Source organism: Parasteatoda tepidariorum, chromosome 8, assembly GCF_982258835.1.
Source record: "Parasteatoda tepidariorum strain Cologne lab strain chromosome 8, Ptep-v5.0, whole genome shotgun sequence".
NCBI lineage: Eukaryota > Metazoa > Arthropoda > Arachnida > Araneae > Theridiidae > Parasteatoda > Parasteatoda tepidariorum.
In genome coordinates, this window is record NC_141762.1 from 49,316,555 (window position 1) to 49,335,055 (window position 18,501).

The following is an 18,501-nucleotide window of genomic DNA, read 5'->3' on the forward strand; positions in this document are numbered from 1 at the left end:
AAGATAATAGTAATTTGCCATATTTTAAAAACTAATTGTGATTAAAATTAAATAATATTTAGATGCTAAACATTCTAAACTTTTTTGGCTTTTTTGGAATATGAATATCCTGAAATAAAGATACGCTTATTTAGTTAAAGTACGTCTTGTGTCGAGGTTTATAATAATTAAAAAATCCCAAAACAGCAAATTGTTGGCCATGGCCATTAAATTGTGGAGGTCAAGGCTCCACAATTTTATTATGTGCTTGATTGCAGCAATATGGTCGGCATTGCACACAAATAGCCTTTACTTCACAAACAATGTGGTACTCATCAAACTGAAACTGGTCGGTCTTCAAGTCACTACTGATGATCAAACCCCAGCTACCTCATTGACAGCTCACAGCGTTTAGCTGAGCCATCAAGACTCTACTTATTAATTAATTAAAATTAATTAATCAGCATACCCTAAGTAGACTTCTTGAAGCATTAAGATTCATCTCAGAATGTGAAAATCCAACCATAAAGTAAAATATATATAAAATATTTTGGTAGAACATACCGTTTGTACAAATATTCCATCTGTTTCAAGCAATATTTTTAAATAAATACATTTTATAAATAATTGAACTATCATGTAACTTTGTATGTTTTATAAAAAAACTCTTTTAAAACTAAATATAACCAGTAATATCTAAGGTTTATGATTTTTGTTTTATTTTTAATTCTCTACATATGTGGGAACTGCTAAGTTTTATAAAATTTTAATGTGATCTTGCAGTGTAAAAAATTATACCTCTATTTTAAAGACGTTAAAATCTACCTTGAAATTTATGAAACATTACCTGAATTACATAATTTTGTTAACATATTAACAGTGACTATCAAATAAGAAATACATAGGAATTATGTAGGTCAGATAATCAGTGAAAAAGACAATTAGCAATTATTTAAATCTAAGAACCAAAGTATTTTGCAATTAGAAACGAGCTACAATCTAAATTAAGCGTATTACATATCTTTTCTTTGATCTTCTCCTATGATTTATACATAACAACATAGACATAACCGATTTTAAAAATTGGAGTGAAATGTTTACACAGCTAATCTGCTAAAAAATTACTAACATATATGTAATGGAAACTGATTTTTTTTAATACATAAATAAGATATATTAAAAATTGGACTATGAAAAAATATGTTATCTAAGGAGAACTTAGTAAAATAAAAAAAAGATTAGAACTTTAATAGCAAAAATTTAACCAAACTGCTGCTAAAAGACAAAGCACCTCAAAGTGAAAACACCAGAATGAAAGGTACAGATTTATTTTAAGTCAAACTACAAATTTTTTTAAATAAGATTAAACATATCTAAAGAACTATCTAAAACAGAAAGCAATAATTAAAGGACAAAAAAAGTTAAAGCAATTTGACACTGGTAGTTAAAGTTCAGCATTTTAAAAATATCAAAGAGTTAAAACTTAATCTTGATATGTTTCAATAAATAGTGGAAGAAATTTATGTTTTCCAACAAATGGGTAATATTGCGATAACCATATTAAAAGTTATTTCTTGCTTTTGCTATTAATAATATTAAAGAGAAATCAGTATTAATTAATTTATGAATAAAATATTTTGATAGTCATATTAAAAATTATTACTTGTTATTATTGATGTTGAATTAAAATCAGAAACCTGCATTAATTATTTTATTAAGCTTTTAATTATTTCCCTACCACTTTTAAAGTTTTGGAAAAACGTCCCAAGAAATAAAAACAGTTAGGCAACCATGCAAACATAAACTAAGAAAATGAAAAGAAAAAAATAGAATGAAAATATTATTATATTAATCTAATACTAGCAATAATGGAGGTATATAAATGTTTATTTTAACATTTTAAACAGTTATAAAGTTAGATTTCCGGAAATAAACCTTTTTTTTTAAATTGAAATGTACAAAAAACCACTTTTAATTTTATATAAGAAAATTTTACATTACATTTTGTAAAAATTTAAAAGTATTTGAAAATTTTTACATTTTAAGTTTCAATTCTAGCACACATCCTAACCCATTTATGATAAACTCTAACATAAGAAAAGCTATACCAATGCAACAAAAGCCAAAAAGTATTTCTACAGATAGATAAGGCTGATTACTACAAGTGAGTAAAAACATTAATAGTTTGATAAATAAAACCTTTTAATATTAGCATATATCCCAACCCATTTCTATATACCCATACCATATCTTGGACAAATGAAAAGTTATACAAAGGCAACAGAAGTCATAAATTAGTTTCTAAACATAGATAGGGCTGATTAATAAAAGCGAGTCAAAACTTAATTGGTTTAATAAAACCTATTAATATTAGCATATATTATTAGGTATATGCTACCCCCATTTATGATAATCATTGACATAAGAAAAGACAACAGACAGAAGAACAAAAGCTATAAATTAATGACAACAGAAGCCATAAATTGTTTCTAAACAGAGATAGTACTCATTAATGCAAGTAAGTCAAAACTCAATTAATTTAATAGATAAAACCTATTAAGATAGAACCCAAACCATTTATGATGATCTTTGACATTAAAAAGTTATATAAATGCAACAGAAACTATAAATTATTTCTTAACATAGATAGGACTGATTAGAGCAAAGGAGTCAAAACTTGATCAATTTGATAAATAAAGACTAGTGACATTAGCATATATCCCTCCACATTTATGATAATCTTTGATGTAAGAAAAGTGATAGAAATACAATAGAAGACATAAATTATTTCTAAGAGTAGATAGGGCTGATTATTAGTGAATGAAAACTTAATTTTGTTGATAGATAAAACTATTGATAAAAATTACACAAGTGCAACAAAAGTATAAATTATTTCTAAACATAGATAAGGCTGATTAATACAAGTTAGTCAAAACATCAGTTTGATAGGGAGGGAAAAACATATTTCAAAGTTGCCTTGATTTTACTATATTTTTAATGAACTTTCAGAGAAGCATTAAAGTAAAAGTTATGACACTAGCATAACATTGTTTTACAAAACACTGAAGAAAAAAAATTGAACTTGAAAGCTAACTGTGAACTAAAATCATGCATGAACAAAAAATATCTAAAAACTTAGCATAAAAATGTTAATAATTAGAGCAAATTCGCTTAAGAAGAAACACACAAAAGAGAACAAAATTTCAGAATCTCATATATCTGGGCTAGAAAGTTACACAATGATATAGAAAAGAAGAATGCAAAACAAACAATAAAAAAGGAAAAATCACCAGGACACCACAGGATTGTGAAACATCTTTCTTTATTAAGAAAATAAACTCCCTAAGTCAGGAGTTTGTCATAGGAAAAGGTTTAGAATTGCACTAGCTTTTGTAGCTATATCTTTATAAAATAGTTTATATAATAGAATCTTCTAATAAATAACTAATTTGTTTATTTAAAATAATTCATAAATTAAAGAAACTTTATAGTTTACTTAGGTGATTAGAATTAGGTGATATCATTTTTAATCTAAATTTTTAATGAACTAATATCAGAATGAAAATCTATTTCTACAATTTCCAAGGACTTTTAAAGGGCTTGTTTCTTATATTTACATAAAATCACTTTTAAACTCAGTGTACTTTTCAGTGTCCTTCTGCACATTTCATAACAGTTGTAAACAGCTTTGTAATAAAGTTTTATAAGGCAAATTTTTTTATAACAATCTACAACAAAAAATCTAGACTGGGCAATTTTCAAGAGAAAAAGAGGGATGACATATTTTCAAAAATAAAAACTCATCTACGATGCATTTAGATGCAAATCAGTATGAATTAGTAATGAAAAAAAAATATTATAACAATAAATTTATATTAAAATTGCTTCATGTATTAAAAGTTATGAAAATATTAAATGCACAAAATTAATCAGTTTATTAATTGAATGCAATGCAAGTCATTTTTTTTAAAAAAACTAAATATTTATTTCATAAAATGAAATAAAAATATTTTGAATGTAATGAAACAAATTAGTATTTTTAAAAATAAATGTAACCTTAAATACATACCCAGAATTGTTGGGATCTATGCAGGAGAATATACCAGAGATATTAGTATTAGTAATTTGATGGTCATCTCTTGATCCATCATTGTAGAGTGATTTCGAAGATTCAATTTTTCTGATGGGAGAATCGCAACTCTGCGGGTCACCATGTTGAAAAAGTCCCTGCAAAAACTCATCAAAGCTTATCTGTCCATCTTGATCACAATCAAGTTTCTCAAACAGTTGAGCCACGACCTGAAAAATGTAAAACATTTCACTTTGGTAAAAATGTAGAGTTTAATGGTACAAGAGTCAGAATCAAATGCAAATTGTATGTCATTCAGAAGAGGACAATCGGACACCTCTGGGTTATTGGAACTATTTGTACCTTAAAAATTTATTTCCTAAGAGGAGATAATATTTAAGAAATGGTTATAATAGTAAAAACAAGTAAATAAAGTACAAGTGAAAAATCAGAAATTAACATATTGTAGTTTTGGTTCAAACAAGAACCTCCCTCAATCACGAAATGGTGTTTAGACATAGTTGGCTATATAAACTGAGGAAAGCTCTTGTTTATAGAACCGAAACTATAGTATGTCCATTTCTGTACTTTCATTTGTATTTTATTTGCATTTCGTTTTGCTTTAATCTACATAGCACAAAGTATATCATATACTTCCTAGAAAGTGTTATTAATAATAAATATTACAAATTGTGACAAGAAATAACTTGAACAGAGTTGAATACCAAATATTTAAATCCAAACACACTGCAAATTCATCTTGGAGGATTCTATGCTTCCTTGGTCAAAAAGTTCTCTAGAAAGCAGAAATGGACTTTTACAGTATTTCTGACTTTTTTACAGTACACCACCGAACTTGAACTAGCCTTTGTGAAAGACTTTTCCAAGGAATAAACCTATATGGGTCTTACATGGAGAGAATAACCATGGAAAACTTTCCGTGGTTAGCCTGATAGCAAGAGGATTCTAATCCATGATCTGTCTACCAGCGAGAACATTTTATTTCAACACTGTGGTCGGTATGAGTCAATAGCAGAATTCGTTTTAACCAACCACCACTGGGATTTGAGCCTAAGTGACAACATTGAGACCTGAAGGCTCTATCCCCTGAGCTGCCGCAACTCCTGGTAAAATTTTAGTTTTTATTCACAACTCAATAAAACTCCGTTAAAACTACATAAATATAACTCCATTTAAAGTTACATGCGTAAAACACTTGTGGATAAATTAATAAGTTGGATTCCGAGAAAAATGAGGGTATTTGTTGACACAACAGTAATCCATGAACAACTAAAGAAGCTGTTTTTAGTTTCCTTTCAAATTCCACACTATTCAAAGATAAAATAAATAAAATTTCCAATAAAAGTTGTAAACAAATAAAAAAAAATACATTTAAAGCAAATAAAATACATAGATTAAAGAAAGCTATCAAATTGTGATTTGGAAAAATTGTAATTTCTCATTTTTAAGAAAAATATAAAATCTGTTCAAATTGATGATCATATTTTTAAGTTATATCATTTTAACTTTGCAAAAAAACTAAAAATTATTATAATCTTAAATTTACTTAACAAAAAAAAAACCTTTTTGTTAATAAAAGGTAAAAGTAATTGGTCTGCAATTAATTTCAAATTAAATAGAAAATAACTTAATCTGAAATAAATATTTGTATTCATTAAATTAAATTTTAAATAAATTTATAATGTTTAGAACAATTAACCCATCAGAACTACAGCAGTGACATGAAGACGCGTGTATGCCTGAAGGGAGCTCGTCAACTAGAAAAATGTAATAAAAAAATAAAAATTGCCCTGATAAAAAATTAAACACGGTTTAAAAAAAAACAATGTAATAAAAATAATGACATTGAAATAATATATATTTATAAAATGTGGCCAAAAATAATTCTAAGGTAAAAAGAACTTTTAATTTTTCATAAATTTAAAAATATATTTAAATTTTAACCATCTAAAACTTTTAAATTTGGTTGAAAATCATTCTTTATGCTTCATTGAATACTTTCTTAATTGAATAATTATAATTTCTCTTAATTAAAGAAGAGAAATTATACCCAATAATATATATGTATCCCTTAGTATGTGGTTTTTACAAAGATTTTTGTAAAACTTTTTATGAAATTATAACACAATCATTGAGCAAATTAACTTACAATAGAATTCAACATGAAAATTGAAGTAAGTACAATGATAATAACATGAATAATAAGAAATTAATCCTTGAACCCAGACAATAAAAAACACATCCTTGATTGTCTGGAATTTTCCTTGGATCACATTCTCCTCCGTTTTAGTGTGTGACTTTGCCAGAGCGTTTGGCCTCATGGATTTGATATAGCCGAGGCTATATTGTGAAGGATTCGAAACAACAACACAATAAATTAATAATAAAAACAATAATTATCAATATTACATAATAAAATAAAAACATATAACTAACTAACTCAGTGGCGCGACAGCCCATTAAGAGGGCCAAGGCCGACTGTGCCCATCTCAGTTTAAAAACATATAACATGATTGAATATTTAACTTTCTAGAAAATAAACATATGTATGCAAATATTTCAATATTCCTCTGAAATTAAATTTTCGTTTGAACCTGTAACACATACACTGCATTGAAAGCATTTTTAATACTAATAATAAATAGTAAACACAAAAAAATGCAAAATGAGAAAAAAACTAACTTCTTCAGTCATATCCATCCCAATATGTTCACAAACAAGCGCCAACTCTTCAACATTCAAATAACCACTCTGACCTATATTAAGTTTTTTCCATGTATCTTGAAGATACTGAACAGGATTACTTTCAAATGACAATGTCATATCTGTGTCAGAATCTGATGTTTGTTGAAGTGAACTACAAGCTTCTTGTGATGTACTTTGCTTGTCATCGGACATTCGCCCAGATTTAACAGGTGGCTGTTGTGTAGTAACTGGACTCAAACGACGCTTTCCTTGTAAGCTTTCAGGCTGCAATAGGTAAAAAATAATTCCTTATAAACATAGTATAAAATTAATAGACTTCAACAGCCAGAATGACAAAAAATTAGAAAAAAAAGCAAGAAAACAGCTAAACATAATATGTAATCTTTCATAGACAGTTAATAATACTCACCATTGGCCCTCTACCATCTTGGTCACATGATGATGATTGATCAACTGATGTTTGTGGACTGAGAACTGGGGATGTGGCCGAACTGTCATCATCTACAATAGAAGCCGGCCTTGAACGGCGACCATATTTTTTTCGTCCTAATGTGAATTTAGGTGATACTTCTCTATCTATAAACAAAGAAAAAATGAGAAATGTAATTTTTATGACCAATAAAGAGTAAACAATTCAAATTTTCATGAAGCAAAATGAATTCAAAACTATTAAAAAATACAAATAGCTCAAACACTAAAAATTCAAGCGGAAAAAAAAGTTTAACAAAACAAAAATAGGTATAAGAATTAGAAAAACAACATTTTTCAATAGAATAAAAAGTAGAAAATAATTTTAATTTTATGAGGTCTAAAAACAAAAACATAGGGTACATGACTGTAAAAAAACTGCAGGGCAAGTTCTAGAGAGGGATAGAAGTTTATTCTGATGCGCCTCTTAATTTTTGTTTAAAGTGCAACAAAAATTAAATTATTTTATTATCCGGAACGATCGGGACCATCGCTATTCCGGATAACTGATTTTTCAGGTTTTCTGAATCGCTACTAAAAGCCGTTTTTTTTTATTGTTAAACCCAACTAAAAAAAATAAATTTTTTTGGAAATAATCTTAAAAAGAAGAAAATACTATGAAGTAATACACTAATGATTATTTCCAAAATGATGGTAAGGTAAACATCTTTTAAAAAAGAAAGAAAAATCCTAAAATCTTATGAGTAAAAAAAATTTTTTTTTTAAAAAATGGCGGGAAAATTCATCAAAATTTTTTTCCGGTTTTTTGATTTCCGGATAACGGGTTCTGTACTGTACTAAAAATTTTGATATTTTAAAATGTTTTTTTTTTTCAATTTTGTTAATAATTTTAGCAAGTCAGAAAGCAACACAAATTTTAATAGTTGATAATATTTTGGCAAATGTATGGAGAAAAAAAAATGCTGACTATATCAGTTAGGAGACAATTAAAACTTGTATTGTAATCCATTTGAAAATTTCCTTCTCTATTTTGTTAGAAAGAGGACCAAATTTATACTTATGATAAGCTCTATTTGTTAATAAAATTTTGATTAATTCTGCTAATAGGAAACAATTAAAAACAGTATTTTCATCAGGCACAGTGATCCAGTTGAGATTTGAGTGCTCTAGCTAGTTGGAAATTATATTCTTTCAAAATCTAATTGGATAGGGAACTCTTAACTGAAACACCAATTCAGTAGAGAATGTCAGAATTTGTTAAAAATATATCAATGCAAACTTCTTTTTGATGTTAAAAAAATATCCAAAATATTTTAGAAAAATATCCAAAATGTGAATTATCCAAAAAGACTACAAAGGTTTCAATATTTCTTTCAATTATAAGTAAATAATTTTTAAAATTTCCAAAGTAATTTCTTTTTTTTAAAGTAGCAACTTATAAACAACTTAACATTAGATAAAAAATAAAAACTATTTTTAGATATAAATTAAAATGCATATTGCAATCAGGGTTGGCTTTTTGCCGGCAGAAACTGGTTCTTGCCATGCCAGTGGCAGAAACTGGTTTTAACCGGTAAAAACTGGCAGAAACGAAAAAAAAAACTTTAATATTAGTTCTAGTAATTGTTTAATGACATTTCGTTTAAGTAAACTGAAAAATTTAACTCTATGTAACTGTAACAAACTTTTTAATTCATTGTTTGTAAATATATATTATTTTGTTTATATTAAATATAAAGAGTGCAGTATATCAAATATTTATATAAAATAAAGAAGAAAGTAATGTAATAATAAATATAAATACTAGATTTTAGTTTATTATATTAAATTCTGAAATTCAGTAATTATTATCATTTAACTCTTAACGTAACTGAATAGAGCTATTTTCAAATAGTTTTTTTTCTTTTCAAGACATAATTTGCATGGCAACAATCCAATTATTATAACAGTAACAGTTTTAATCTTTTGTGGATGGCAATGTCTGCGAGTTTTGTTAGACTTGAGAGAATCTTCAAAATTCTCGCTCGTGCATAGCAAATTGAGAAATTCTTTAGATTTAGAAACTGCATCAAAACTTATCTTTTGTTATATATTACTGCAGAGTGCAAACAATGTAATATTTGATCTTGAATGGTGATAATTTTGTAAATAAATCGTACTTTGTTTAACATTTAATTGTATTTCTATTAATTATCCATTATATGTCAATCTCAGTTCTTACTTTTATGTCATTTTCTGAATTTCTGCCAGTTTCTGCCACAAATGTGGCAAAAAAGGGTTTTTGCCATGCCGGTTTTAATGGGTTTCTACCAGTGGTTTTAACCACCTCGGCAGAAACTTGCCAACCTTGATTGCTATGCACATTCACAGTAAGAATTGTATAGGAGAAATATAAAGCCATTTTTATAGACACTAAAAACTATTTATTGCATAATTTATAAAAAAATAAATAAATAAATAAATAAAAATGCAATATTTAATTTAAGCAAATTTTCTTTCCAGAAGAATGAGGTTCAAATGTATATGAGTTATCAATTCCATGCATTTTTAATAAATTAGCAGCTAGCACTCCACTTTATAGATGACTAATTTCACTCAAGATCAATCTAGCATAACATTTCCAAAAAAAAAAAAAATCTTTAAATTGAAACCTTATTATTTTTAAAAACTGCGTGGACATTTTGCTAAACAGCTTTGGGGTTCTGTTTAGCATCAGGAGAGCATTACTTATTAAAGCTTTTCATGCAATAAATCATCTCTTACTAAATTGATACTAAGCTAAGATAAACTTTTTTTTATTTATTGAAAAAGAAAAATACAAGTACCAGTCATATCTTCATCTTTACTTTCTTCAGGAATGTCTTCATTTGGTATTGTTTGCATTAAGACAGCAACAAAACATTCTTTAAAATCTTCAAAGCTCACCTGCAATGAATATGAATATTAACTAACTGAAATTTATAGTTAAATCATCAACTCGTAAGTACTGCTACAAAAAAAAAATTTAAATTTACAAAAAATTTTTATTTATCATAAATGACTATCTAGTTTTATGAGCAGATATATTCCCACTCATGTTTTAGGATTATTTAATTAAATGATGTAGAAATTTCATGTCATTAAAAATAACTAAAATTAAATCAGAAATCAGAAGGAAAAAAAACATTAGAGTGCAAAATTAATGGTCACACCAGCCACAGGGCAACTAAGTAAATCAAATGGCAGTTAAAAAAAATTTGCCAAATGATTGTTAGTTTTAGCTGAAAATGAACCCCATGTGCATTTCATTATTATTTTTTTCCTAATAAATATGCGTTTATTATAAATATTTCAAAATATTCTAAAAATTAATTTTATACACATTTTTCTGAAGATATTTCTTCATTTTAGAAATGAACCTGTTGAAGATTTTCCATATTTTAACAAACACCTTACATTAAAAAAATCAACAGTTTTTTTTTTAATTAAACATTTAAAAATTCCAATTTTTGAAAAAGAGAGTAATGCTAAAAAAGACACAACTGACCAAAAGTTAGTAGCAACCATTCCGAATTTTGCCCTAAACAAACCATTGTTTTTAGATTTTCAGTAAATAATGCAGCTAGATGGTTTAAATTCCTGTACTAAAGTATGTTCTTATAAACTTATACATTTTAGGAGCATATTTATTAGTAATATTTTTTAATAAGCAGTTTTTAACTTAAGACTAAAAATAAAATGTTCACAAAACATGCAGCCAACGAGCTAGTCCTATCATATTGACACTCAAATAAGTCTTAAAAAAACTTAAAAGCTTTTTAGCTCATGTTGTGTAATAGTCACTAGTATTTACCATTAGTTAGAATAAATTTAAGTTAATTTTGCCAATATTTATTAAGAAAACACTGACATGAAATTCATATAACTGTTTTAACACTGACATGAATTTCGTTTAGACAATAATTTTTCATCATTACCTAATTGAATAATAATAAAAAAATTTTGGATTGTAACATATAAAAAATATTATGTCTTTTTAATGATAAAACCAAAAATTTCATACACGTTTATATAGCATCTAAAGGATATTAATTTAAAAAAGATTAATATTTTTGTTTCTGAAACTACTCTTATTTAATCTATTATTTCAAAGTTTGGATTCCAAAACTATGGTGAAATAGACAAAAAAATTCAAATATCGTAAGAGGCCAAAACATTCCACTGCACTATTGAGGCTATATCTTACAAATTGCAGTTATTTAAAATAATATTCAGAGTAATTTTATTTTGTTTTTTTGTTTGTTTTTTTTAAATACAGATCATTCAGAAAAAAACAGATCCTAAGCCTGAATGTGCAACTTAAAATTAGCATAATTCACACATTTTAGATAGGTTTTTACAAAAATGAAGATGCTATCTTAGTATATAAAAATCTTGTCGCATTAAATCATAATAAATTTTTGAAAAGTTATTAAAGGTAAAAAGCTTTTTATTTTTAACACGATACAAATAAAAATTAACAGAAGTAATTTATGTTAATGTAAAAAAGTAAAAATATGTCTATTCCCAGAACATTAAAATTTTTACGCTTTTCAAAAGAAAGAAAATTATTACCTCGGACTGATTTCCAAGAAGATGATCTTCTAGAGTTTCTGCATGCTCAAGCAAATGAAGTTTTTCGCATAACACTTGTAATTCAACCTTATCTAGACAACCACTTCCTGTTGTATCACAGCTATCAAACACGTCTTTCAGTTGGGAAACATATGTATCCTTCTCTTCACAACCTTCCATAGCTGAAAATATTATAGAAAAAAATGTTTTATTCTTATAATTATATATATTTCACTAAATACACAAATTTAAGAAAAATAGATTTTAGAGTCACTCTCTTTCTAAATGGAAATATTTTATTTAGCGTAGCTTCCAACTGGGCTGATTACTCTGCTAAACACAAAATATTGAAATGAAACTTCTTAGTTTTTATATTTATCTTATAAAAAACATATGGAATGAATTTGAGACTTTCATCATGATAAAAATGGGTTATTTATGATCACTGTCAATTAGGCTAATAATCCTGATAATTACAAAATATCGAAATAAAACTGTTTTAATTTTTTTATTTATCTCACAAAGAGCATATGGTCCAAATTTTAGGTTTCTAACTTCATGAGAAGTAGGAGAATCAATGATGAGTGAGTTCTTTTATTTCTAGCTGTTAAAAAATGCTAAATTAATGCATAATAAATCAAGAAGCATTAAAAGTTTTCCTTTCCACTAGAGATTTAAAATTTTAAAAAAGCAAAATTGAAATGGGGAGATTTCCGTAACGTGATCTGTGGCAGAATAATTACCTAGTCTTGGCAACTTCCGTGCAGCGGCCAGCGAGAAATTTAAAAAAAAACATCACAAAACGGGACCAACTCGAAATGTATAACTCGTACCCACCCCCGGGCAAACATCTATACGTTTTTTTCTTCAAAATTTGCGAGTTTAAAATCTATTTGGCACCTTGGCGATTGTAGTTGGCGCGACAGATCATGATATGGAAATATCCCCATTGAAATAAGCAAAGCAAAATTGAACTATAACTTTTCCTCTCTTTAGCTCCTCTATTGAAGTACCTGCACATAGCAAGATGCAAAAAATAAATAATAACAAATCCAGATAAATAAATTTTTAAAATATTCATATTATACCCCTTTTCAATGTCTTGAATATCTGTTTTCTACATTCTATAAACTTAAGAATTTTTAAAGCAAGCTCCAATATAATCCATAGTTACCCCACAAAAACAATCGATAAAGTTAAAAGAAAAGTGGAGTGAATCCATACTTTTCTTTTTGATATACTAAACATATAATTTTGTGTTGGATCAAAATGTTTTGAAAACAATTTTATTTAACAATTCAACCTTAATATAAAATATTTCTTAATGCTGCACCTACTATATTTATTATTGCAACTTTTACATCAAAATGAAAACTCATACAATATAACATTTGCAAATTGAAAATCTGATTGGTGCATTTTACAGTTCAGTTCAACCAAACTCAGTAGGAATATACCCTAAGTTTTTGAAAATTGTGAATTTAATTTTACGATTTAAGATTTTAACGCCTTTGGTTATTGTTTTCTTTTCTGACAAAATCATTTAAAATATTGATAAACAATTATTACTAAAAAAAAAAGAATTATGACATCACATGAAAATTATGAAGTAGATTGCTTGCAAAGTTAGCAGTCAAAGAGTTGCTCAGATTGAATAATTTAAAGAAATTTGGAACACACTTTTAAAACCCTATTTCTCAAAACTCCTTCATTTTCGACAGCATTTCCAATCTCTGTATACTGCATGATGCCAGATTTGCTGGTCCAAGTTAAAAATAAAAATATTTAGCAAATACTAGAATTGCAATTACAAGTGATCCCAATTAGCACAATCAGGATCTTATAAGAGAATATCACCTGTTTAACATTTATGATGTGAAACAAAACAAACAATGAAATATATATCTCACTTATACGTTGATGGTAGTTTTATAAGCAGCCATTTGAATTCCTTACTTGGATAGTTTACATTAAAATTCTATATTAATATAAAATATCCATCATGCATAGTAGTTGTTTTAATCAAATGGTAAGAATAAATGTGTACACTCTCCCAATAGGTTTAACTTCAACCTTTATATGAGCCATAATTTAACACAGCAAATTCTTTGAAATTAGATGACAGTATAAAGCATCTTTACAACAGCTCGCATAAGTGACAAATCAATAACAAAAAATTGAAAAATGTAAGAGAATGAGCATTGTTTTCAACAATCTTGCCAGCAGTTTTATCTATCAAAAAATAATGTATATACAAACATCAAAATAGTACTTAGTACCTAAAACACTGTCTAGGAGTCTAAGCAACAATGCAATTTACAGACATTTACGATATTATTAGGAAGAAATATTAAGATATTATTAAGAAGCCGAGTGTATCAAAATTTGATTATCTTTAAAAATTAATTTTGATGAACTTCTATGCTAGTTGTAGAACGATATGACCTATTTAGAAAAAAAATATTAAAAGATAATTCTAAATTTAAACTGCTAACGCCACATTTTTTTGAAATAGTAGAATTTTTCAAAATGTGCAAAATTTACCCATTTCATGTGGAGAAGAGTTCATTACCCCACAGTTACTATTTCAAAACATAAGCACATGTAAGTGCCCCAGCTAATTTATACAAATAATTTAACACAAGACATAGCTTTTAAGCTGTATAGATGTATATCATGACACTTTTCAAAACAAAAATGCCACTGTTAGTGTTTTAAAGTTAATTAACATTAGGATCTTCCAAACAGCAATCACATATAAATAGATTTGTGTTTGTTGTCAAATTATATAAACATGTAGTGCATGTAGTTGTTGTCAAATATCGTATCCTTTAATCGTATCGTAATATCAAACAATTGATCGATAATTGTAATATTTTTTTCTAATAACATTATAGCCTAATGATGCAGTATATTATTTAGTTTCTAAAAAATGCTTTCAAAATTTATAAAGAAGTACATTTTAAATTTTATTTACTTAAAAATTTACTTATGCAAAATTTAACTCAACTATACTCAACTCAACTTTACTTCTCATTCAGAAATCGACCAATGACAAAGCTGCTCATAATATTTTGAAACTGGCTGTATCAGAAATTGCCATGAAATTGTTTATCTTGCTGCTAGAACCCTCGTGCTTTTGTCATTTCTTAAATTAAAGCAAAAAAAGAAATGTTCCTTTGATAAATAATTGATTGTTTTATTATTATTACTCAAAATGGCATCATTAAGTTACAGAACAGTTCAGAGACAGATTTTTGAAATTACATGTGAAGTTTTACAAATGTTGAGATGTTATTGTTTACTCGTTTTGTGGCGTCTGTACCGCAATTTTAAGACATGTTATATCATTGAAATTCTCCAATTCTTGTACTATAGCCTTTTTTGCAACGATCGTAAAATGGAATGGAAAACGCATTGGCAAAGTCCAGTATGTAGGCATATTTTGAAGCGCAAAAGTTTGATAAGTCAGTCCAAATCATCCTTAACATGGGCAGCTTGCTCATTTCTTCTAACATTCATTATATATCTTGATTTAAAAAGTGCTCTTTTTGCCAGCTTCTTTGGTTACTACTCATCTGTTGTATGGACTGTAGAGACAGTTATTTGTGCATTGTTTGTTGTTAATGGATTTGCAGCCGTGTTTTTTTACATAAGGTCAGTAGTTACTAAGCCACTAGCATTATCCCCAATGCAACAAAAACTTTTTCGTGTTACTCTGGATGAACCTGGTTTTGAGATGAAACAACCAGAATTAAATGTTACAGATTCTAAACCTGAATCTATCAGATTCTCCTCTTTCCGTGATTCATTTGACTACTCGCCATCTTTGTTATCAGCAACTCCTACTAATTACTCCATGAATAGCTGGTATAGTTCATCACCTAGTTACACCGGCCTTGACACCACTAGTTCTTCTTGGAGTTTTCGTCGCATGTCATCACCATTGAGTTATTCTACACCAAAGTCTCCAGACAGAGTTTCTTTAAGAAGATTAGATAAGACAGCAGATCTTGAATCAAGTTATGACCACCCTATAAAGAATCTAAAACAGTTGGGTGAGTTTTTAAAAGTCCAAGAGGAAGAAAGACAAAAATCGATGTCACATGAAGATTCTAAGCATTTTTATTCTGGAGTGACCTCGGTTGAGAACAGCCCAATGTCTGTCTTGGGTAAATGTTTGTACCAAAGAGCATACCGGTTACCCAATGCTGAATCCACAGAAGACAGCTCTTCAGAAGTTCACTGCGGCGATAACGTGTTGAATAAGTTGAAAATATCGGATCGGGTGTTAACGGTTTGGTGTGAACGTATCCGGAAATGGATTTGCCAAACCATACTTGTAAAAATCGTGCAAGAAATTGATGAGATCAACAACACCTTAACTGAAATCGGTTTGCCGGAGCTTCAAATTGGAAATGTGAGTTTACTCACTTTAAATCAACTTGCTATGTCAAAATCTCAGAACTTACCTACTCTTTCTGCTCTTCTCCCTTATCTTGACATACACTTGAATCAAGAATACTTGGTTAAACGGTTAAAAACCCTGGCACGGGGGGGTTGCATGGGTCATTTTAAATGGAATTCTGGCGGTTCTTTTAATGATAAGTCGTGGTGTGAAGATATGCCGACTGATTCTGCATTGATAATGCACGTTTTATGCTGTTACTTAGATGCACAGTTGCCGCTACAGCCGCATTTTCCTGAGGGAAAACCATTTTCGTCCAAGTATTTTAGGAAAACGCCTGAAAAGCCGATTCTTTCCAAAGACTCTTATTACATCTATCAATCTTGTGTAAATCCTCCTCATTTCAAAGTTGCATTATATGAAGACATTTATTCACTTCCTAAAGGCCGCAATAATTTATTTTGTACCATTGCTGTTTTATTACATCACATCAAGACTAAAGAATGTGGAATGCTTGGACGTGTTAATCTCGGAAGATCTGGTTTAAATTTATTATGGGTAGTTGATTGAGCTGGTGTGTTAAACCAGTATGTTTTATTTTTTCTTATAAGAGTCTGAGCAACTTCATCTGCGTACATCATTTGATTCATATGTATTTTTTTGTAAATAGGTTGTATCATGTATGACAGATAGTATTTTTTAACACATCTTTTGTGATTTCCATCATTATTCTATGTCTCATTATTCACGCCATTGACAATTGCTAACATCTTGATATTGTATAATTTGCCAGTAGGTCTTCTGATTGCTGTGGAATTAAAACTCATATTACTGGCCTTTGATTTGTTACAAAATTTTAACTATGCAATTGAATATACTCTTGATTGTTATCTTTAGAGACTTGTGCGCAAATTAACTTGTCTGAGTTCAAAATGTACTGTGTAAACTAAATTTTAGTTAAGAAATGAATATTAAATTTGATATTATTGAAATATGTGTCACTTTATTTAGGCAATCAAATTTTGGTTCTGAAATAATTTAATGCTTTATGGCGAGTTATTTTAATAGATTGATTTTGTTTGAATTCAATATCAGAAAGTTAAGAAATGTGTTGCTAAACGTTAAAACCTTTAGCATTTATCAATAATTAAAATTTATTTTGGTATTAAGCCACAATTATACCTGAAATGTCTATTTTTTGCCATAATTTTAACTAAATTAATCTTAATTTAAATATTAGCTGTGACCATTTTTTCTTTTTTTTTACTAAATATTTCCAAATATGACCAAATATTTCACTTTTGTTTAAATATCTCGATATTTTTATTTCTAAAAATTTTATTTGCAATTCTATTATTCAATGAGAAATATTATTTTGATTTACTTATAAATCAACTTCTATTAACTTATGGCTTCCAAGGGTCAAGAAAACACTGGAATTGTCAGCGAATTTTATTTTGACTCTAATACGCAGGGAAAGTTGCCCTTTTGTACAACTGCCGAGCCTGGAAAATAACCAATCTTAGAATTGTTAGTAACAGAAATCAATTATTGAGATTTGAGTTAGTAACTTCTATTGCAATAATTTGTTGTAAAAATTCCATGCTTTCATTTATGTTTGTTATCCATTCATGTTATTTTTTTGTCTGAAATTCTAGTATTTGACATGACAAAGTGATAGTTTTTATGGTATAGATATAACATAGTTTGAATTTCCTAGAAAAGTCAGGGTATTCTTTTTTTTTTAATTAATTGGGAACCCTGTTATTACTGATACAGTTGGTGTCCAAAATAGCCTGATTAGTTTTTTAAAAAAAACTGCATCCAAAAGGTGTTATAAGTATTTTAACTAAAGCTACCTTAAATGAATTTTTTTCAAATATATAACCACTGAAAATTGTTTTTAGTACTTAAGCTTCTAATAGCCATGTTTTTCTGAATGATACCTTTTTACTATGATTTGTTATAGAACTTGGATTTTCTTGGTAAAAGACCCTTACAAAGCTTGATGAAAATCTAGCAGCTTTACTTACGACGAGCACGGAAAAGATTGATTTGAGTTTATCGAAAAAATAGAAGCCTTGAAAGCTATAAATATAAAAAAAATTCCCAAACTGAAATAACTAATCAAGTTTCGAGGATAAAATAAAAAAGGTCTAAAAGCATTCAAAAGGAATATGCTAGTCTTAATAGAGAGAAAATCAAATTTTGATTAACTGACAAATTAAATGGGTATCAAAATTGTCTTAGGAAGAAATAAGAAAGAAATAAAAGGAAACTATACTTTTGGAAGAAA

General features: G+C 27.9%; 2 protein-coding genes across 2 annotated transcripts in view; one reads left to right on the top strand and one right to left on the bottom strand.

Moving 5' to 3' along the window:
• Positions 1-14,636, bottom strand: part of LOC107446915 (ninein-like protein) — a 74,912-nt gene extending 60,276 nt beyond the window's left edge. Inside the window, exons 1-6 of the mRNA XM_087150270.1 lie at positions 14,342-14,636; positions 11,798-11,979; positions 10,030-10,129; positions 7,185-7,351; positions 6,752-7,039; positions 4,049-4,278 (exon numbers count right to left, since the gene is read on the bottom strand). Of these exons, the coding sequence (XP_087006396.1) occupies positions 4,049-4,278; positions 6,752-7,039; positions 7,185-7,351; positions 10,030-10,129; positions 11,798-11,979; positions 14,342-14,366 (992 nt within the window). The 5' untranslated portion in view covers positions 14,367-14,636. The remainder of the gene's footprint in view (positions 1-4,048; positions 4,279-6,751; positions 7,040-7,184; positions 7,352-10,029; positions 10,130-11,797; positions 11,980-14,341) is intronic.
• Positions 14,637-14,834: 198 nt separating this feature from the next.
• On the top strand, positions 14,835-17,197 carry LOC107446929 (transmembrane protein 209). Its single transcript, XM_016061713.4, has one exon. It carries the CDS (start codon positions 15,015-15,017, stop codon positions 16,773-16,775), a length of 1,761 nt encoding a protein of 586 aa, XP_015917199.3. The 5' UTR covers positions 14,835-15,014; the 3' UTR covers positions 16,776-17,197.
• The last annotated feature ends 1,304 nt before the right edge of the window (positions 17,198-18,501 follow it).

Coding starts and splice junctions, on each gene's coding strand:
- LOC107446929 (XM_016061713.4), top strand. CDS start 15,015: ATGGCATCATTAAGTTACAGAACAGTTCAGAGACAGATTTTTGAAATT.